The 22,859-nt window shown below is 38.2% G+C and overlaps 1 protein-coding gene across 3 annotated transcripts in view; it reads right to left on the reverse strand.

Annotated features, from left to right (window-relative positions):
- Positions 1–22,859, reverse strand: part of IMPG1 (interphotoreceptor matrix proteoglycan 1) — a 133,994-nt gene that overhangs the window by 106,295 nt on the left and 4,840 nt on the right. Inside the window, exons 1-2 of one of the 3 annotated variants that reach the window (XM_086707273.1) lie at positions 4,703–4,814; positions 1,934–2,167 (exon numbers count right to left, since the gene is read on the reverse strand). The exons of 1 other annotated variant lie outside the window; for it this stretch is intronic. In XM_086707273.1, the coding sequence (XP_086563399.1) occupies positions 1,934–2,167; positions 4,703–4,778 (310 nt within the window). In that variant the 5' untranslated portion in view covers positions 4,779–4,814. Of the gene's footprint in view, positions 1–1,933; positions 2,168–4,702; positions 4,815–22,859 lie in introns of those variants that run through there. One more of the 3 variants, XM_086707275.1, reaches the window with a different exon arrangement.

Here is a 22,859-nt window from a genome sequence, read left to right on the forward strand (position 1 = left end):
GGACGTCAAAAGATAATTTTGTAAAAGCAGCAACAAAAATGGTAAGTGGGTAACTCTGTCAAAGGAATACCACGTTGTAGCTAGGTCTTATTTCTTGTTTCTTTGTGAACCAATTTGTTAGACTGAAGAACCCATGCTGATGAATAGTAAAATTTCATACCACCCAGGGGCAGCCATAAAGATAATGGACTGCTGTTGCCACGGGGAGAAAAACAGTGGTTTGTTTCATCCAGGAAAGCAAAAATGCAAATGGCAAACCTAATCAAGAATGAAGAGTTAGGGATACAATTCAGAGTTAAAAACTTGGTTATAGCAATAAGTAGCCTATTTTCTAAATACCTGCGATGAATCCTATTTGTGAATGTCATAAAGAATTAGAAGTTACCTTAAAATAGCAGTATTGTGTCCATATTCAATGTGATGCATATACTATGTATTTTACTTCCATCCATGAACAAATAACATGAAATATACCAGTGCCATTATCTGATCAATGTGTAAACACATTCAAAATGAATGGTTTAGACATGATTGTCTTTTCTTCGCATGCCCAATGGCCTGTTTGCTTCCATCAATAAGCGTTTACTCAGAAACTGCTATGCAGAGGTGCTATGCTAGGACCTAAGCATAATAATATAGTGTACTTTGTTTCCTATAACTGGAGTTCTCCTTCTGACTGTGATCCAGTACTTGCCATTTCTCTGTGGGTATGGCTTCTGTCAGAAAGCAAATATCTGTTCCACATAAAATGAGACATATGAGGAACATAAGGCTTGATATTTTTGAGACAGTTATACCTCCAAAACCCAGTAAAAACTCCCCAGACTAACTCAATCTTTGTACATTTTACAGATGTAAATACTCAAGAATTTTGTAGGATGTTAGTATCATGAAATGGGTTCTCTGTTGTCATAATTTGTAATACATCACAGGCTAGTATTGAACCAGCATGCACTAGTTAATGGGCTTGAAATAGAGCAGGTTGACTGTGCTTTTTAGGAATGGAAACAATTAGCTAATGTGATGAATGAAGGTGGACATCAGAAAATCTCCTCAACTTTCACATGGAAGATGAATTGAATTTAGGTTTCAGTTAGATATTTTTGCACTATTTGGAGCAACCTGGGGGATTTAATAGTATCTACTAAAGGTTCTTTTTTGTGTTCTGTTTTTCATTTAAAGAAGAAGCCATGGGGACTTTTTCATCTGTAGTAAGTGAAAGACAAGGATAGCCACTGATGGCTGTGGTATGCTTGAAGTCCATCATGATTTCTGAGAAAGCCCCAAGAATTCTGTTATGCTGTCTTGGGGTGAAAACTGTACTTTAACTCTGCTGGAAATCACAGTCATTGTGTTGTAAATCCTGATAACATCCCTGCATTATATCTCAGTAACCACTGTTAATTTGTGACTCCTGTGCACTTTGGATGTGCCTCCAGGTTTCCAAACTTCAGCACTTTTTGCTGGGTCAGCAATAAACAACTTAAACTCAACAAGAAAGGAGAGAGCATCTGGATTGTAATGTTGCTTTTGAAAAATGAAATCCTAAGTCATAAATCAACTTGTTCAGATTCCTGATGTTGCAATCATTCTGTGCTTCTTACTTAACAATGATAACATTAAAATTCAATATTGGGCTTTGGCAAAAATAAAACAAAGTGGTAATACCCAGAGGCCAAGGCCCCCTGGTGACTCATTAAATGCCTTAATAGTTCTGGGTTGCACAAGACATCATTTTAAACATAAGAGCAGACATCTACCATAGTTTTGAATGTTTACTATTCATTACTCTCAGGTCACTTGACTGATTTCTGTAACTCTTGTAACTAAATGAGAGACTCTGGAAGTTTTGGGCTAAAGACAATGTATGACTGAATGAAAAGGAAGGGATAAAAAGAATGAGAGGCTAAACAGGTTTCATCTCTTTCCTTACCTCTCAATCTATAATAAGCTTGAAGACTGGCTAAAATCTGTTTCATGGATTCCTGTGGACAGACTTTAACCCCGGCTGGGAAAAATGTTGATCTTTTGGGTCGATGCTTGGCCAAATCGAATATTCGTTTCATGGTTGACACTTGGTACATTTTTGTAGTACTTTCAGTTGTTTTGATTCTTGGGGCATTGTCTACATCTTTAGTTTCAGAATGGTATGTTTTAATGGAGAGATCTGTAAAAGAAAAATTGATTCCTGGTGAATATATACATTGATATATGTGAAACATATGATAAATGAATGGAACAAACTAAAAGTTATAATCCTCTGGTTTATTCAAGTTCTACTTTGGAGCAACTACCGAATTCCAGTGACAAGGCATTTTCATAAATAAGGGAATAGCATAATGAGCCGATCAAGTGTATTAAAAAAAAAAAACCAACATCTCAAATCATCTTGCCTTTAGGAACTGCCAAATATTGAAACCATTTCCCACACATCTCTAAAAATCACTCCCCACTTAGCACTCAAGCCTCCCGAGAGATGCCTCTTTTGATAGACATTATAATTCAAGTGGGGAAAGATAGCACATTGTGGTACCCAGAGGTACATTCTGGATGAGGAAGTGGAGAGCTTCTAAAAACCTAGGGGGAAAAATGCAACAAACAACCTTCCCAACTGTGAATGGCAGCACTAGGATTTCTGTGGGCGGGGCTCAGAGGGTGGCAATCTGGTAGCAATCTGGTGGAAAGTGAGTTGGGGCAAGGACACATCTTAGAGTCAACTTTACAGAGCAAGTTTGATATTTTATGGAGAGAGGTGAGAGGAATGAAAGGGAGTATGAAGAGATCAGGTTGGCAGAGGATTTAACTCCCTGAGCCATTTCATCCTGCTGGCACCGCTGTGTCTGTTAGGGTAAGGTCTACACTTCATTTTTAACTCTCTGGACCTCTTGTAACAATAACTTACATTCACGGAGTCCTTTCTTACTTCGAATTTTTTTCCTAGGTGTCATATTATTTCACAAAACTCTACTGTGTTGATCAAACAGATTATGTTTCTGGGTTTATCACACAGTAGGGTACTGAGGCTTGGAGGTGTTGGAGCATGTTAATAGGGGTCAGATCTCAATTACCTCTCTCCCACTCCACCTCTTTCCTTTTATGTCTTCCACTTAAGAAAGGACTAATTGATGAACAGTTGGGACCACTCACTATGGCCCCTTGAGACCGTAACCATGTGGCTTACTGAGACTTCTATTCCCATTTTACTAAAGAAGCATCTCAAACTCTAATCTTCTGGCATAGACAACGGAATCAAACAGAAATCCAAGTAGGGCAGCTGCGGAGGAACTCAAATCTTGCCACAAAGCATAAAAGTCCCTCCTTCATTACAGGGAATGGACTGAGTCCTGTGGGAACACATATGCTCTGTCATTTTGAGGCATCTTAGAGTACTCTGTCAATCTTGGACAGTGATAAATTCCCAGGAATCTCCAGGAAGAAAGGGAGCTTATGGATTAATTTGCTCACCCAGCCACACATCTAACCAATAAATCATCATCTCTGAGTAGAATGCAGGCATCAGCAACTTTTGAAGGTCTCTAGGTGATTCTAATATGCATGCAGGTTTGGGAAACCACTGCTCTAAGGATCTGTAAGAGCATTTTCAGGGGACAAGTCAAGACAACCCATGTCAAAATGGCTTAAACAATAAGGAAGTTATTATCACATAGAAAGGAAAGCTAATGGTAAGGAATGCCTGGTGAAAACAAAGCTCTGACTCTGCCTTTCTGCCACTGTCTCACTCTCTTTGTTCAGTCCCCTCACGTGGTGATTATATCTGTAGGCTGGCTTCCACTGAATTAAACATGCTTGCCCTTGTTTCATTTTGAAAAATAACCTTTCCCTACAGTGTGGCTGACTTATGCCACATGCCTGGACCAATACCAGTTGCCAAGGGATATACCAGTGCTATTGGCTTGAGTTGAGTGATCACAGAGTAGGGGACTGAAATTACCCTGAGTGGCTCGTTCTAACTGTGGAGGAGGTGGAGGCCATTTTCCTTGAGTTAGGCTGGCTGCATGGCTGAGTGGAAGGTGCCCACTGAACACTGGCAAGTGCAAGAAGGAGACAGGAGCTGAGTATACAGTGCTCACTGAAGCTGGTAAAACGGGAATTTTAGTTTAGGAATGTTAATTTCTAATAACCTTTCACACGCTCACAGATTTCAGTGTAGGTCACAGAAAAAAGTTTTTGTAATTACAATTCATTTGCCACTAAGATTAGAAAAAAAAAATGTGGGTCATTAGATAATTCTAGGCCTATCCAGTATGGTAAGCACAGACCATGCTTTGGGAAACTGTATTCTTCATTCATCCTGCACATCTTCTCACAGTGCCTGCCTGTAATGTTGGTCCTGCTTTCCACTTTGTCACCCCTACAATATCCTGCCCTTTGGGGTTGGTCTGGTTCTTACTTTGTTTTTTAAAAATGTTTATTTATTTATTTTAAGAGAGAGAGAGATGGAGAGTGGGCAGGGGAAGGGCAGAGACAGAGGGAGAGAAAAAATCCCAAGCAGGCTCTGTGCTGTCAGTGCAGAGCCTGATGTGGGGCTTGATTCACAAACCATGAACTCATGGCCTGAGCCGAAATCAAGCGTGGGATGTTTAACCGACTGAGCCACCCAGGTGCCACCTGTTCTTGCTTTTTAATGTTATGCTGTTAGAACCCGCTGAATAATTTGCTTTGGGAATAGTATTTACTCCACCCTGGCTCTGGGAACAGTGCCCCTGTCCTGGAATTGTTCCTACTTGGATTCTTCTGGATCTTAACACTTTGCTCATATCCAGGCTTGCTCACATAGGACTGCTTGATCCAGGTCTTTGGACTTCATTCTACCAGGATAGGATTAGAAGGAGGTGAAAAAGTTCCAGATTTGCTCTGTGTCCCAGAATCCCATGAGCTCTGACCTGTTCCTTTTTCCCCACTGGGATCAATCTTCCCTATTCTTCACATGTCAAATACACATAGCCAGTGATCAACAATGAGGGTGAATTAGGGTGAAGTGAGACTTGGTTTGCTTGGGATATCCTGGTTTATTTGGAGCTATCCCTTCATTCTCAAATGTATCCCTGTTTGGAAAATACATTATATGGCCACTGAATTTTTAATATCTCCTTGGTAAGGGAGACCCATGGCAAATATCCTACAACTGATTGTCTCCCTCATCTAGGAAGCACTTTGTTTCACTTTAAAAATCTCTACTTAGTTAATTCTTTGTGTTGAAAATTACCTTCCAGTAGCTTCTGCACAGTAGTCCTATCTCTGCCCTCTGGAATAGCAAAGGTCAAGTTGACAGTGCCTCATATTTCCTCTATGCTATGCATTTCTCTACTTTAGGTTAACCATCTTCCACCTTTCTCTGGTGTCCTTTCTCACATGAGTAATAGACACTTCAGCCTGTGTTCCTCTAGACACATAGAAATGACCACAGGGGATCATTTGTGATGATACTATCACTTGGGCAAGGATCAGAATCTTCTGCCTGTGTCTTGACCCTAAGTCATCACTAGAAAAGAGGTAGGCAAAGTCTCTGAGAACACAGACTAAGGGTTACCTGTGTTCAAAAATATTTATAGAAGAGGCCACAATTACAAAGTCTGTGTCTTTCCCAAGGAATTCAAGTAAAATAAACCCAAAATTTAAAGATTGAAACATGGGATGTTACAGATTTCAATGAGGTAAAAAGAGCTGATATTTATTGGTGCTAATGAAAGCACTCTTTGGTAAAGCAATGAGATCACGTTAGATGCTGTCCTCCATGTTGCATAAGTAGTAATGTTGAAATTGAACTGAACTTTGATTCTCTGGATGTATTTTCATGTGTCTGATATTTTTAGTTTATATAAGTATTTAGAAAGAATAGGTAAAAGTTTAACGAGAATGAATTGATAGTTGAATGACCTGCTATAAAAAGGAAGCATATTTAATAAAAAATTAGAAAATTTTTCAGGCAGAAAATCCTTGACAAAACATGAGTATAACCTGTATGTTGATGAATTGGCTGCCATCAACAACTATTTCTGGGTGAAGTTCAGAGTTACAAAGAAAAAGAAGGGCAAAGTGGTTTCAGAAAAAAACAAACAAAAACTCTGTATCTTTTCCAGAATACAATATAATAAGAATTTGGACAAAAATAAATACAATTGTACTATATTATATTGTAGATTAATCACCAGGAAAACAGTCTAAGCCAATAGTTTTTGGAAACAGTCATCTCATTGAATGAGGAAAAGAAAAAATGGAAATTAATATATTTGAATATTCAGGGCTTCTAAATACACATGAGAGACAGCTAATATTCATTGCTTACTTTCTAAATTTAATTTAAATATGTTCATTATTTACGAAAGAAAAATGTAGTAGCAACAGAAATTATATGTTGCTTGTTTATTCAAAATGTTTTGATAACACCAGTGGTACACAGGGCCCTTGCTCTGTGACTCACTAGCTATACAGTTGGAAGCACTTGACCTGTCTGTGCCTGTGTTTCCTCACCTGTAGAATGGGGAGTGGTGGTGCCTCTCCTCCAGGTCTTCTGTGATATTAGTAAATGAGTTACCACCTGGGCAGCACTTAAAACAGCATTATGCACAGGGTAAGTGCTCAATAAAAACTCCTTTATTCAACAGTCTATGCATTTCACTCCCTGGTATTACTTTTCCTTCTAAACATGTTCTTTCGTGACACTTCTCCTTAGTCCTTAGACAAGACTATGCTCATCGTGGAAGACTTCCTGTACTTCCATCCTTCAGTGCTCATCTCCTATTTGTCTGTTCCCTCATATCAGCAGGCCCTTCTTTTCCTTCTTCCTTCATGGGCCAGTTCCTAAGCTTTCTTTCCGTTTCCACTAAGCTTTCTCAGACCCCATATTCAGAATTCATTTATTGTTCTCTTGTATTTCATTTGTCCTGTCCACCTACATTACTGCAACCTCCCTTTTAAATTTCTTCTCCCTGCTACAGTGTCTAATATCAGAGATTTTGAGCACAGTCATCTTATTAAAGATAATATCCTAAGTGAAAAGATAAATAAAAAATTCCTCTGTGAATGAAACTCAAAAGAACAGAAAGGAGATGGGTTATGCATAAAGTGTATTTTAGTAAAGTCAGCATTCCCAGGTACTTTCAATTTATCCAAGAGTAAATAAATAATAATAAATAGAAACAATTAAGACCATGGGTGTCAATGTGGAAGAATATTAATATTGTTTGGCTCTTTAGGATGACAAGTCATCAATTCCCTTGCCCCTGAATAACTGTGCTTGATAGGTAAAACTTTATGTTATATTCAGCCCTCTTCCTACTCCTCACTTTGTACCCTTGTAGCTGAACGTGGATGGAGAAAAATAACCATTTGGACTCACTTAACAATTTTTTTTAAAGTTTATTTATTTTGAGAGAGAGAGAGTGAGCAGGTGAGGGGCAGAGAGAGAGAGAGAGAGAGAGAGAGAGAATTCCAAGCAGGCTCTGTGCTGTAAGCATGAAATCTGACATGGGGCTGGGACTCATGAACCGTGAGATCATGATCTGAGCCAAAAGCAACAGTCAGATTCTGAACCAACTGAGCCACTCAGGTGCCCCCAGACTCATGTTAAATTTATGATCCATAAGTAGCATCACACTATGTTTCCCTGGTCCACTGAGTTTCTCACTCTCCAGGAGAACTACATACAACTTTTCTCAGATTTCCTGCACTTCTGGTCAATTCTCACTTTTAGCTGATGACCTGGTTCCACATTTTCCTGAGAATGAGGGGAGCAAGAAGAGAACTTTATCAATGCCCAGCATTGCATCTGCTCACTGACTGCATCTGCATTCACATACTCTGCTTTCCTTCCTGTGACTATTTGATGAGCAGTCTATTCCTATTCAAGGCCAATTTCTTTACTTGAGTACTGTCTGTATCCCATCCTTTTACACCTCTTGAGGACATTCTTCCAGAAACTCTTCTATCACTTGCCTATGTTGGTATTTCCCTTCTTCATGCTGGATTACTCCTATCAGCCTACAAACACGCTATTACTTTTCCTTCTACTTAAAGGATTCTCTTGATGCCATTTCCCCTCTAGCTATTGATCCATTTTTTTTTTTTTTTTTCCATTCCACAGCAAAAGTCGTTGAAAGATCTGGCTTTACTGCTTTTCCTAAAACAAAGTAAGGTCCTATATGGGTGAAGATTCCTCTGATACCACACATAAAAGTACCAACATTTCCTCCCTTCATTCTCTTTTTTCCTCTATTTTTTTAATTTTTTTATTTTTTAGAGGCTTGCAATGTGTGCTCATAGAGCCTGGTGTATTCAACATGCTAATGTGCCACCTCACCAGATGGTGTCGCTATCTAACACATAATGTATACTGAAAAGGGAATGTTGGAAAATCAACTGCTATTATCACTTCTTTGAGTTTGGGATTATACATGTTGAGTACATTTGTTGATGGGAGTGATGGTGAGAGTGGTGATTTCTCAGCAAAAGAGACCATTTGAGGAAGGGCTACGGCAGCATGGTGGGATGGGCTCACAATGAGTTGGGAGGTTCTCATGAAAGGTGTGGCAGGAAATATTTAGGTGGGCAGGAAATATTTAGGTGGGTGTCCATGGGCAGGGCTCCTTCCAGCAGGCTAAGAAAAGTGGTTGACACCAAAAGTTTAAATTGGGGAAAAACTGAGAGCTTTCCCCTTAAGGTCAGGAACAAGACAGGGATGTCCACTCTTGCCACTGTTATTCAACATAGTATTGGAAGTCTTAGCCTCTGCAAAGAAATAAAAGGCATCCAAATCGGCCAGGAGGAGGTCAAACTTTCACTCTTTGCAGACGACATGATACTCTATATGGAAAACCTTAAAGATTCCACCAAAAAACTGCTAGAACTGATTCATGAATTCAGCAAAGTTGCAGGATATAAAATCAATGCACAGAAATCAGTTGCATTTCTATATACCAACAATGAAGCAACAGAAAGAGAAATCAAGGAATCAATCCCATTTACAATTGCACCAAAAACCATAAAATACCTAGGAATAAATCTAACCAAAGAGGTGAAAAATCTATACACTGAAAACTATATAAAGCTTATGAAAGAAAATGAAAATGACACAAAAAACTGGGAAAAGATTCCATGCTTTTGGATAGGAAGAAAAAATATTGTTAAAATGTCAATACTACCCAAAGCAATCTACATATTCAATGCAATCCCTATCAAAATAACACCAGCATTCTTCACAGAGCTAGAACAAATAATCCTAAAATTTGTATGGAACCAGGAAAGACCCCGAATAGCCAAAGCAATCTTGAAAAAGAAAGCCAAAGCAATCTTGAAAAAGAAAACCAAAGCTGAAGTATCACAATCCCCGTCAAGCTGTATTACAAAGCGATAATCAACAAGACAGTATGGTACTGGCACAAAAACAGACACTCTGATCAATGGAACAGAATACAGAACTCAGAAATAGACCCACAAATGTATGGCCAATTAATCTTTGACAAAGCAAGAAAGAATATCCAATGGAACGAAGACAGTCTCTTCAGCAAGTGGTGCTGGGAAAACTGGACAGCAACATGCAGAAGAATGAACCTGGACCAATTTCTTACACCATACACAAAAATAAACTCAAAATGGATGAAAGACCTAAATGTAAGATGGGAAGCCATCAAAATCCTCAAGGAGAAAGCAGGCAAAAACCCCTTTGATCTTGGCCACAGCAACTTCTTACTCAACACGTTTCCGGAGGCAAGGGAAACAAAAGCAAAAATGAACTATTGGGACCTCATCAAAATAAAAAGCTTCTGCACAGCGAAGGAAACAATCAGCAAAACTAAAAGGCAACTGACAGAACGGGAGAAGATATTTGCAAACGACGTATCAGATAAAGGATTAGTGTCCAAAAATCTATAAATAACCTATCAAACTCAACACCCAAAAAACAAATAATCCAATGAAGAAATGGACCAAAGACATGAATAGACAGCTCTCCAAAGAAGACATCCAGATGGCCAACTGACACATGAAAAAATGCTCAACATCACTCATCATCAGGGAACTACAAATCAAAACCATAATGAGATACCACCTGTCAGAATGGCTAACATTATTAACTCAGGCAACAACAGATGTTGGCCAGGATGTGGAGAAAGAGGATCTCTTTTGCATTGCTGGTGGAAATGCAAGCTGGTGCAGCCACTCCGGAAAACAGTATGGAGGTTCCTCAAAAAATTAAAAATAGAACTACCCTATGACCTAGCAATTGCCCTACTAGGTATTTATCCAAGGTATACAGGTATGCTGTTTCGAAGGGACACATGCACCCCAATGTTTCTAGCAGCACTAATGCTAATCAACATTAGCCAAAGTATCAAAAGAGCCCAAATGTCCATTGATGGATGAATGTATAAAGAAATGTGGTGTGTGTGTATATATATATATACATACACAATGGAGTATTACTCGGCAATCAAAAAGAATGAAATCTTGCCATTTGCAACTACATGGATGGAGCTAGAGGGTATTATGCTAAGCGAAATTAGTCAGTCAGAGAAAGAAAAACATCATTATGACTTCACTCATATGAGGACTTTAAGACACAGAACAGATGAACATAAGAGAAGAGAAGCAAAAATAATATAAAAACAGGGAGGCAGACAAAACATAAGAGGCTCTTAAATATGGAGAACAAACAGGGTTACTGGAGGGGTTGTGTGAGGGGGGATGGGCTAAAGGGGTAAGGGACATTAAGGGATCTACTCTTGAAATCATTGTTGCACTATATGCTAACTAATTTGGATGTAAATTTAAAAAACAAAATTAAAAAAAAGTTTACATTGGGAGGATCTTTTTTTTTTCCTTTAGCCACTCTATCCTGGAGCTAAAAATCCTGCAATCCAGTATAGCTATGACAAGTTTAGAAATTTCCAAATATATAGAAAAGGAAATTAATGAAATGACCACTAGATTCAAATACTAAATTAAAACATTAATTTATTCTAAGGAAAAATCAACTATGTCCAAGGGTGAAGTGGCAGGTCAGAAATACTAGGCTTTTGATTCCTCATATACTGTTTTAAAATTAGATTGACTAAGCATATCTACATGCTAATGTGAAAGCTAGCCCTTCAGTCAAAAGTATTTTTTCCACTTTAGGTTGTAGGCTGGTGGCCATGTGGCCTTGATGTTGACTGGCATCCTGGAAGCCATGATAATTCACTTCACCTCCCTGTAATATCTGCAAAGAGTTTATTTTTTTTCCTTTCTGTACCAAAGTTGGCCTCCAGCTGTAGGCTGCTTATGAAGTTTTCATTTTAAGTTAAGGCTCAGTTTTGCCCACCAATCAGTCTCTTTCTTGGTTTTATATTCAAGTGGATCCTTATCAACCCGTTTGGACCACTCCTTATCAAACTCTTTTCCAGAAGGATATTTTCCAGCCATCTAACCCTGCAGGTTTACAATATAGTATTACTGTACACATATTGTGACGATAAAACAGACAACAGGAAAAGGAGAATGGGGCTTTTCCGGCAGCATTGTTATGAAAGCAACAGTCACTGGTACAAGCACTTAGCGAACCCATTATGTTTCCTAAGGGAGAAGGCCGGAATGCCTTAATGAATGAATTAACAGAAGTAGAGACAAAAATTACTGGAATTCCTGTAGAACAAAAATCTCCATTTGAAGAACAGAATTCCACAGAGAGAAAGTAGATAACATTTCAGGACCAAATCAATGACTGGAAATTCTCAAAAATAATTATTTAATCTTGCATAAACTTTCCTGATCTAACTCCTCCACCCCTTGTGGGGAGAGATAGAATGGCATATTGAGAAGGGGAGGGGTGTCAAAGATGACTGGCCTCTCTGTCCTGGGAGAGGAGAGAAACACAATGGAAGTACTTGTCATAGTGTGTGGTGTGAAGGTCTCAGAACACAGCTGCTTTCATCTAAAGCAGGGCATCGGTTTATAATGGACCCTGGCTGAGGTCCACACACAGCCACTACCAGTTCAAGGGCACTGTCCCTACTGTAATTCCAGAACCACACGCATGCCCTTGACTCTCAAGTGTTCTCAAGGTATATGGTATTGGGTCACAGATTGTGGGAACTACAAGATGAACACATTGCTACTGTATAGAGGGCTAAATTTACTTGAGAATTTTAGCAGGAAAGTTTAAAATGTTAAGAACTATAAGTGATTTTCATATGAATACATAAGCAAAATCAGCAAAATCCTTTTTCCCCCGAATAAGCCAGTCTTGAAAGTTAAGAAAAGTAGGATATTTCTAGAAGCTGTGGTTAACTGCAAAGTATATTACTTTGAACAAATGGTGAAGGGAGTTGGTTTAGTGCTATGGTCATGTAAACAGAATGTGAAACTGAGGTGAGAACAAGTATGTTCAAGTTGCTCGCCAGCCTAGCTGAGGCTTGTTTTCAGCTGAAAAGAAACCCGCATTTTCTCTAACAACCGGATTTTTTAGTACCCCTCAAATCATCCTGGGTAGGCAGCTACCCTTTCCATGTAAATGTGGGACCAATTCCATTAAGCCACTTTTAATCATCTCATCCCTCCATTAACTTAAATTCTACTAACCTTTTTTCCTTTCTTCTGCTTCCCAATTTCTAAAGCATCATGTATACTTTTTGGCACAATCTCCATAGGTTTCAGAACTCCTTCAAGAGTTTAAATAAATACACAGGTTATGGACAAGAGAAACATAATGGAATATTACTAGTAAGTCTGATATGTGGATGCCCAGTTGCAATTGTACCTCACAAATGTATGGGACATTGCAGTTTAGAGCATTTCTTGAGCACAGCTTGATGCAAATATTGAATGGCATGGAAACCAAAGGGTTACACTTGAACAGTACCAGGTAATTCATAAGCCAGAGGCAGACTGAGGCCATGATCTGCTTGGAAGTGGGTGAAGAAGACAAGTGGCAGGAATTCATAGAGACCTACCAAGAGCTTACAGAAAAATTCCCCCCAATTCAGGAGTTAGGAAACTCTAGAGGCTGGGGGTGCCCTATAAAATATCAGGGAACAGGAATGTGGATTTCCTTATGAGACACATTAATGATATGTGCCAAATCCCCACTTTCCTTTTGGTTCCAGCTGTGCTGGGTTGCTGGACCATGGGATATCTTTCTCCTTGCGTTTCCAGGGGTGCTATATACTTGGAACATAGTTATTAGAATATTACAATGTCTAAAGTATTCATAGTAGAATTAATTCTATTTAGCTCAGCATCTCGTTTTCTAATTTTTTTTGCTGCTTGTGATTTTAATATTGCAAACCATGAAACACACTATTCCTCATTTTTAGCGCTCTCATGCAGACCTGACTTTGGAGTATATGAAAGTTCTGAGTAGAGAGAGAATTGCATGTATAGCATTGGTGCATATATTTCCACACAAAAGTGATATTTTTAACTGCTCAAGAACAGAATTGGAGTAGAGTCAATCAACAGAAACAGCTGTAAATCTCTGCTTGTTAAACTTTCTGAGGCACAAGGACCTATGTTCATGTAGAGAGGAAAGATGAACTTTGTTTTGAGTACCTGTGGGATTGAAGTTATAGTAAGATAGTTCTGCTTTTTTGAGTCACTTCCTGAACTTGGGAAGATAATCTCTATATGTGTTAGGTTTCTAACTTAAAAAGGGTATGATAGTAATTCAAAAACCATAGTTTTGGATTAGTATGTTCCATGTAATATTTGGCACACATTAAATGCAAATGGACAAAATACTCCTGTTAAAAGCAGAGATTATCAGACTGCATTAAAAATAATATCCCACTCTATGCTGTTTTCAGAGATACATCTAAATGGAAAGACATAGAGAAGTTGAAATTAAAAGGGTGGAAAAAAGTAATAACATGCTAACACTATCCAAAGGAAAGTTGGTATGGTTATATTAATATTGAAGGAAGTCAGAGCTATGCTGGTAAATATTTAATAACCAGTTCTTGGGGATAGATGAGAAGGCCTGATTTGTAGCATTCGCCAAATTCCATGTGTTAATATTCTTTCATAGCTGATTTCAAGCCACTGACGTGACATTACCAAGCACTAACTTGTGAAAAGATGTATGTAATTGGCTCCTATAAGTTAGTAAGAGTCAGTTCCAGGATACTAGTGGACAAAGTTTCTTATTTGGCAGAAGGTATTACAATGAAAAAGAATAATATCATATTGATAAGAGTTTAAAAGTCATCAGAAAGAGGTAACAAGTTGTAATTTTATGCACTTAATATTATGACTTCAAAATATAAAATAGGTTGACAGAATAATAAAGAATAATAAGGAAAGTAAACAACAATAATAGCAGGTAAATTTTAAGGATCTTGCTTGGTAATTGATAGAAAAAGCAGATAAAATAAATAAGAATATAGATGATGGAAAACATGAGTAAACTTGACCTAATGGACACATGTGGAACATTTTAAAATAAAGACAATATGTAACATATAACCTGTTATATATTTATAATATAAAATATTCCTTCTTTTCAAGCACAGGGACAACATACGCAGGTATTGACTATATACTGAATTCTAATGCATGTACATTATATTCTCAGCCCAATAGAGAAGTAAGCTAAAAATCAATTTTAAAAAACAATCAGAATATCTCCATGTATTTGGAAACTAAAAAAAAAAAAAAAATCCTTATAAAAAACCCATGACAAGGGAGTAATAATGCTACATAGTAGAAATATTTTTATCAAATGATAAATATCAGGGAACATTTTATCAGATGATAAAAATACTGCATAATAAAACTGTGGAATATGGCAACATGGCAATATCAGTATTTGAAAGGTAAATTTATCTTATGAGAATGCTTACTTTAGAAAAAGAAAAAAAAAAGCTAAATATTAGTGAGCTAAATCCATCTCAAGAAGTTAGCAAAAGAAAACAAAAATAAACTCAAAGAAAATACAAGAAAACAGAGAAGAACAGAGATTAAGAAAATGTAAAACATAAGATAATAACATAAAGAAAATATAAAAGCTAAAAAATTTCTCCTTTGAAAAAGCTAATGAAAAACAAGAAAAAAAAAGACTGACCAAGTAAGCAAAAGACACAATCCTATCAGGATAGCAAAAGGAGGACATCATTACATTTTCTATAGCCATGAATAAACACAAGAGGATATTATGAATAATGTTGTCAATAAATTTGAAATTTTATATGAAATGGATAAATTTCTAGAAATATACAAGGTACCGAAACTAATATAAAAAAGATCGGAAATCTCATTACTATTATAACCTATAAAAAAGTTGAGTCAGCAGTCATTTAAATATCTTTCCATAAATATCATTCTCTAGTTTTATCAGAGAGTTCTATCAAATATTAAAAAAAAAAGACAAACTTCATTTTCATACAAAGTCTTACAAAACTTGCCAAGGAAACTAGGAGATAAAAAAATAATGATCCACTCTTGCATATGAATATGGATGCAATAATTTGAAATAAGATATTAGCAAATGGAATCCAGCAGTGTGTGAAAAACGGTCATGACCAAGTTGGATTTATCTCAGGAATGTATCTCAGGATTTAATATTTGAAAATTGATTAAGGCAAGTTATTACATTACTGAATTAAAAGAGAAAAACCAGCTGGTAATCTAAATAGATATAGAAGTGTACGCTATCTTTCCATATTCATTAATGATTAAAACTCTTAAGAATAGAAGGGAACTTTAAAATGTTTTTTTTTTTTTTTTTTCAACGTTTATTTATTTTTGGGACAGAGAGAGACAGAGCATGAACGGGGGAGGGGCAGAGAGAGAGGGAGACACAGAATCGGAAACAGGCTCCAGGCTCTGAGCCATCAGCCCAGAGCCTGACGGCCTGATGCGGGGCTCGAACTCCCGGACCGCGAGATCGTGACCTGGCTGAAGTCGGACGCTTAACCGACTGCGCCACCCAGGCGCCCCATTAGAAGGGAACTTTAAAGGAAAACCCTGGTATAGGGCATTTACAAAAACAAAACATGCAAAATGTAAAACAAGCATCATACCCAAGTAAAGTATGAAAGCATTCCCTTTATGGTCAGTAACAAGGTAAGAATGTGCTCAATCACCATTTGTCTTTAATATGCTGGATGGGTTACTAGGAACAGTAAGAAAATATAAAAAATAAAACATACAAAGACTGAAAAATAAGAACTCAAATTTTCTTTATTCATGAATGAGAAAAATTTAATTATTTACATTAAAAAAATTTTAACTCCAAACAGTTGCTAGTGAATTTTCAGAATTAAGATTTTTCAGCAAAGCTAAGGGATATAAAACCAATTATTTTTCTACATAGAAAATGTAATAAGAATGTCATTTACATGATCACAATTAATATAAAGTAGCTGGGGATAAGTCCAACATATGTAAGCCCTTTAATGAAATAAGCCTGCAATTTTATTGTAAGATAATAATAAAAGGAGAGAAATTCCATGCTTTTAGATAAGAAGACTTAACATTACAAGGTATCAGCTCTCCCATATTAATCTACAGATTCAACACAATTTCTTCCTTTTTTTAAATGTTTATTTATTATTGAGAGACAGAGAGACACAGAGCGTGAGCAGGGAAGGGGTAGAGAGAGGGGGAAACACAGAATCTGAAGCAGGCTCCAGGCTCGGAGATGTCAGCACAGAGCCCAATGTGGGGCTCGAACTCCCAAACTGTGAGATCATGACCTGACCCGGAAGTCGGACGCTTAACCGACTGGGCCACCCAGGTGCCCTTAGATTCAACACAATTTCAATCTCCTTAATAAAGTGTTTTGTAGAACTTGGTGAGCTAATTTTAAAATCTATTATGTAAGAGTGGAGGGTCAAGAATAGCTTAGACACTCCTGTAAAAAAGAGAACAAAGCCAGGGACACATGGTTATAGGATATCAAGATTATTATAAGTTTGTAATAATTAAAGCGATGTACTATTGGTTAAGGGATAAAAAAAATGGACAAAATCATGTTCATGAGAGAAGGGATATCACAGAGCAGAGAGGAAAGCAGAAATTATCCAGTAAATGGTGCTAAAACAATTGATTATCCATATGGAAAAAAAAAAAATTCTCTTTTCACTACATCTCTCTCTTTCTCTCTCTGTCTCTCTCATACACACACAAAACCAATTTCAGTGGCTTAAATATGAACAGAAAAACTATACGATTTGTGTAAGACAATATAAAATAATATTTTCATGACTTCAAGCTAGGGAAGGTTTTTTTTTTTTTTTTTAAGCAGGACAGAAAATCCTCACAAACTATGAAGTTAAAGGATGATAAATTCCACTCCATAAAAATGAAGAATGTCTGCTCATCAGAGGTTACCGTTAAGAAAGTAAGAAGATAAGCTACAAACTGGGAGAAGATATTTGAAAGGTATGCAACTGCAGGACTAATATTCATAACTTTCAAAGAACTGTTCTAAGTCAGTAAGAAAAGATATACATCCTAATGAAAAAATGGGCACAATTTTTGTGTAAGCATTTTGTAGAAAAGGAACAATATAGGAAAAGATACTGAAACTCATTAATAATGAGGGAAATACAAAATAAAACCTCAATGAAATACTATTTCACTACCACCCTCTCCTCACCAAAGATTGGCAAAATAATAATAATAAAAAAAACTAAACTAAACTAACTAAATAAATAAATCAGGCAATACCAATATGAAGTGTGTTGAGTATCTGGAACAAAAGGAGTTCTCACTCAAAATGGCACAAACAGTTAGGAAAACAGTGTGGTGTCACCTGGCAAAATTGAAAACACACCTGCCTCATGACAACAATCTCCTACTTAGAAGGGAGAGAGAGAGACAATGAGAGTCCCAGACTCTGGAAACCTCCTGCCTGCTGTGAGCCTCAGAGGACACATACAAAAGTGCAACAGCCAAGTCCGTCAACAGAACAATGACTACAGGTGGTATCCTGCACCATCTCAGGCCCTCTTAGCCTCACCACTCTCTCAGGCCAGCTCTTCATAAACTCTGATCCACCACAGGAGACACAGCCCACAGCTCTTTGCCTCATAGATGTTTCATGGTGTCTGTTTTCTCCTGCCCCAGGATTTTGTGTTGCTGCTGTGGCATGAGAAACATCAGGACCCGCCCACTGTCCATAGATGCGCACACGTCTAGTATGCAGGAAAATGCTAATAATGGCCCTTGAGGCAAATTTTGAGATCTTTTCTATTTACCAGCAAGGCTCCCACCCTGAAAATGCACTCCTTAATGAAGAATAACAGGTAAACTTTTGTCTCAGGGTCTGCTAAATGCAACAATGTGGATGAATCTTAAAAACATAATGTTGAAGAGTGCCTGGGTGGCTCAGCTGGTTAAGCGACCAACTTTGGCTCAGGCCATGATCTCATGGTTCTTGAGTTCAAGCCTCACGTGGGGCTCTCTGCTGTTAGTGCACAGCCCACTTGAGATTCTCTGTCCTCCTCTCTCTCTGTCCCTCCCCCACTCATGCATGTATGTGCTCTTTCTCTTAAAAATAAACATTAACTCCCCCCGCCCCCCACCAAACCATAATGTTGAGACAAAGAAGTCAGTCTTAGGAGAACACACACAGCGTGATATTTTTTTAAATATAAGAATCACAGAGAAAACCAAGAAATATATTATTTAGAGAATACATTTATAACTGGAAACACTAATGACAGGCAATGACATGATTAGCACAAAATTCATGACTGTGTCTACTTTTGGCACAGAGCAAAGGGGCAGAGACCCTGGAAGAGCAGAGAACTTCTAAGATACCATCAATGGCTTATTATTTAATCTGGAAGATGACCATTTTATACTATTCTCCAGATGTCACAGATACGTTTTGTACATTCTTAACGTATATTTATGAGGTAAGGAGGGGCGCCTGGGTGGCGCAGTCGGTTAAGCGTCCGACTTCAGCCAGGTCACGATCTCGCGGTCCGGGAGTTCGAGCCCCGCGTCAGGCTCTGGGCTGATGGCTCAGAGCCTGGAGCCTGTTTCTGATTCTGTGTCTCCCTCTCTCTCTGCCCCTCCCCCGTTCATGCTCTGTCTCTCTCTGTCCCAAAAATAAATAAACGTTGAAAAAAAAAAATTTTATTTATGAGGTAAGGAGATCTATAGAAAGCAATGAGTGTCGCCCATGGCAGGAGGACTCAAGCAGTCTCTACAAGTGTGGCTGGAGAGGAAGGTGGAGGCCAGATCACCAAGACCCTCAAGTGAAATTACCAGACTTCATTTTGAAGGCATTGAGGGGAATTTGGAAGTTCTATTCTTTACTCTTTCTTTTCCCCCAAGCAGTGAATGTGGTAAACAATGAATAACAAAGCTAGTTAAAGCTCAAGAAATACGAGCCATGTCTGGGATAAGTATTGACAGGATATGCCACTGACTGACTAGGTATCATGGGCATAGGAAATGGAGAAGTCAAAGGTCAGAACGAGAGGAGGCTGTTATCCATAGTCCCACAGCAATGAGGATGAAAAGGCGAAGCTGGATTAGAGAAGTGCTGTGTGCTGAAATCGATAATGCTGTGGCATGCTGGATGAAGCAGGTTCACATCGGCTCCCAGCTCCTGAGAGCCGAATGTGCACACTCACGTTAGGTGTTGTCACGTCAGTAGATTGAAACTGGCCGTGGCAAAAGTGTTTATTTACACTATGGATACTGACAAACACTACGATTAAAACTTTTTATCTCTTGAAGAGATTGTTGCTGAACATTTATCAGCAGAGCATTTGATAGGATTTGATGACAACCTGGATATGAAGAGGATGTTGTCTTACATGATACCCAAAATTCCTGACTTTAGAGATAGAAGATGACAAAATGACATGGACACAATGCAGGAAGCAGAGGTTTATGCTAGAAAAGGGGATTCTGATGATATGACTGAGAACAAGATGGACATGGTTCCTGCCCTCATGAAGCATTTAATTGAGTTTTAAGAGTGCGCATTAGGATACTCTGTGCAGCTTTTTAAAAATACATATTCCTGGGGGCGCCTGGGTGGCTCAGCCAGTTAAGCATCTGACTCTTGATGTTGGCTCAGGTCATGATCTCACAGTTTGTGAGGTCAAGCCTGGCAGTGGGCTCTGTGCTGACAGCGTGGAGCCTGCTTGGGATTCTCTCTGCCTCTCTCTCTGCCCCTCCCCTTCTTGTTCTCTCTGTCTCAAAATAAATAAATAAACTTAAAAATATATATATTCCTGGGGCAACTGTGTGGCTCAGTTGGTTAAGTGTCTGACTCTTGATGTTGGCTCAGGTCATATCTCACGGTTTGTGGGATCGAGCCCTGTGTCAGGCTCTGTGTTGTCAGCATGAGTCCACTTGAGATTCTCTCTCTGCCCCTCCCCCCTCCAAATAAATAAACTTAAAAAATATACGTATCTTATAGCCCTAATTTCTGTAGAAAGGTTAAAAAATTTGAAACAACACTACAGAGGAAATGAGTATACAAACCACCCTGCCAACTCTATTAAATGATGAGACCACTCCCTCCAAACCACAAATATATTTATGATAAAATATTTACTAAAGAGAGGAAGATTAAAACAGATCCTCTGGTGGCCCATCATATAATGACCCACATATCATATCTTTCCAGAAGGGCACTAAATCATGCTTCTCAAACCTGGTTGCACAATAAAATTGCCTGGATGGCCTTACCAACCATTCTAGCTTGGGTCTCACCCAGACAAACTAAATCAGAATCTTCAGAGCTGGAGCCCCAGCACTAGTGTTTTTACCAATGTTGAGAAATGTTGCATTAAGTTTTTTAGACTGGGAAAATGAAATCAGTGGAAAAGGAGACAGGCAGAGGAAGGTCGTAGGGGAACTGGCTGTAAGTGGAGTTAAAGTCATAGGTAGACAGAAGTAACATTAGCAAAAATATGAAATCTTATCTCTCTGAAACAAGAGAAACGGAGAAGGGTTTGGATAAAGATTGAAAGAAAGTTTGAAATAGAAAAAAGAGGTATCAAATGAAATCAGATGACTTCAATCTTCTCAGTACGAAGAAAGAAGTGGCAACAGTGATGGAAATCATCATACTCATCTTAGGATCTAGCATTTATCGAGCAATTTTATAGGAGATAACTCACTAGGAACTTCATAAACATTACTTCACTTATCTTCATCCTACCATATGAGGAAGACACTGATATTATTATTCCCGTTTTATAGATGAGAAACCATAAATGGGAGGTATCTATAAGATTGAGCAATTTGCCAAGGTTGCATACGCAGTAAGTGACAGTAAGTGTGCAACTGTGTTCTGTGGTGAATGCAGCCCTGTGAGAGCCTTAAAGCCTTTCTTTTCACTGTGCCATTATGTGAGTGAGGGAGAATCAGGTTGCTGGCTCAAGGAGAGAGAGGTTTTGGAAACTGGATGAGGGGATTAAGTCAGGGAATCAGAGATGAGTAGGACTGTGAAAGAGCATGGAGGGCCCAATTGTGGTTATGGTGCATGGATTTGTTTCACGTAAGCACTTTGTTTATTTTGGATTCTTATTTGGCAGCTCAGAAATGAGAGTGGGAAAAGTGAAAGTTAAATTTACCCAGAGTGGGATTAACCAAGAAAATGGGGCAGGAGGTCAAGGAGTAAGGTTTATATTGTACCAACAAGAAGAGTGTTGGGAGAGGCCAGGAAGTGGACTCCAGCATGGAGCATTAATGTGTGGGACACCGAGGCCTAGATGGGCTGCACAACTGGAGGAACTGGGAGAGGCTGAAGGACTGGCAAGTTTTGATGAGAGTAAAACTCAGATTTCAGAGAAGGAAGGAAGAGAAATGATTAGAAAGGGATATTTCAGAATTATAGATCTCTAGTCTGAAAATATTAAAAACCTGGAGGTTAATTTTCAGGGTTTTGATTGGGAAGTATCTTTGGTTTCAGAAGAGACTTTCCAAACGTGTCAAATTGCATCCATTAGGCCAAGTTCTGCCTTGAAATACATAACATAATCATAAATAAGCCACTTACTGCTAAACTTAGACTTTAATGGTGGGCAATTAAAATGATACCATGAATAAATGACTCCATTTCTTTAAGGAGTTCAAAATGTCACACTTTCTTCCTACTGAGTAATATAACTCCAAAAATTATGCCTCTAATTTTAGGGTAGAGCTGATGATATGGCCAGCTATCCTGAGATCAGTCATGCAAATAGTTATGCAATAGAAATGGCCCAGAACCAGAAATCATCTGGTGTTGTTAACAGAGGAAAGTTGGCTTTTGACTTAACAGTAACTTAAGTGTATTAATTTCACTCATTGTATTATATTGGACTGATTAATAGACTAAGCAGATGTATGACAGGACTAAATATAGCTCAAATCCCAATTTTGGTTCTAATCTTCCCACCTCAAATGATTTTAGGAGTGTTACTTAGTATTCTCTGCCTTGGGTTCCTGGACAGAAATAAGCAGATTGCCTACCAGCCACTGAAATTTTAAGAAGATTAATTAAAATTTGCCTGAGCTTCTTAAAAAAATAAAATATTTAAGCTAAAGGATTATTAATATGATTGCTACCTACAAAGTGTTTTGATCAGGCCTACAATGGGTTGTAATAGTGCCCTTGGGTTTCTTATTTGGGCTTAATTAAATGTAACTTTTATTTCTTCATAAATGAAGCGGGAACCTTAAGACAGACAAATTAGCCCTACATATGCTATTTCTATATGAAGTTAAAGTATTTCTGAAATGGAAACTTTTCATTAGTTTCAAGGTCCTGAATTTTCTCCATAAAATTTCTTTCAGTGTAGTTTCCTTTAATCCTTCTCCTGGGGGAGCAATTATGAAAATAGATGCCGGTTGCAGTGAGTGAGGGGACTAGAGATGGCTGAATGAAGAAAACCAAGTTGGAATGAATTAAG

Source organism: Puma concolor, chromosome B2, assembly GCF_028749965.1.
Source record: "Puma concolor isolate L17-30 chromosome B2, mPumCon1.1.hap2, whole genome shotgun sequence".
NCBI lineage: Eukaryota > Metazoa > Chordata > Mammalia > Carnivora > Felidae > Puma > Puma concolor.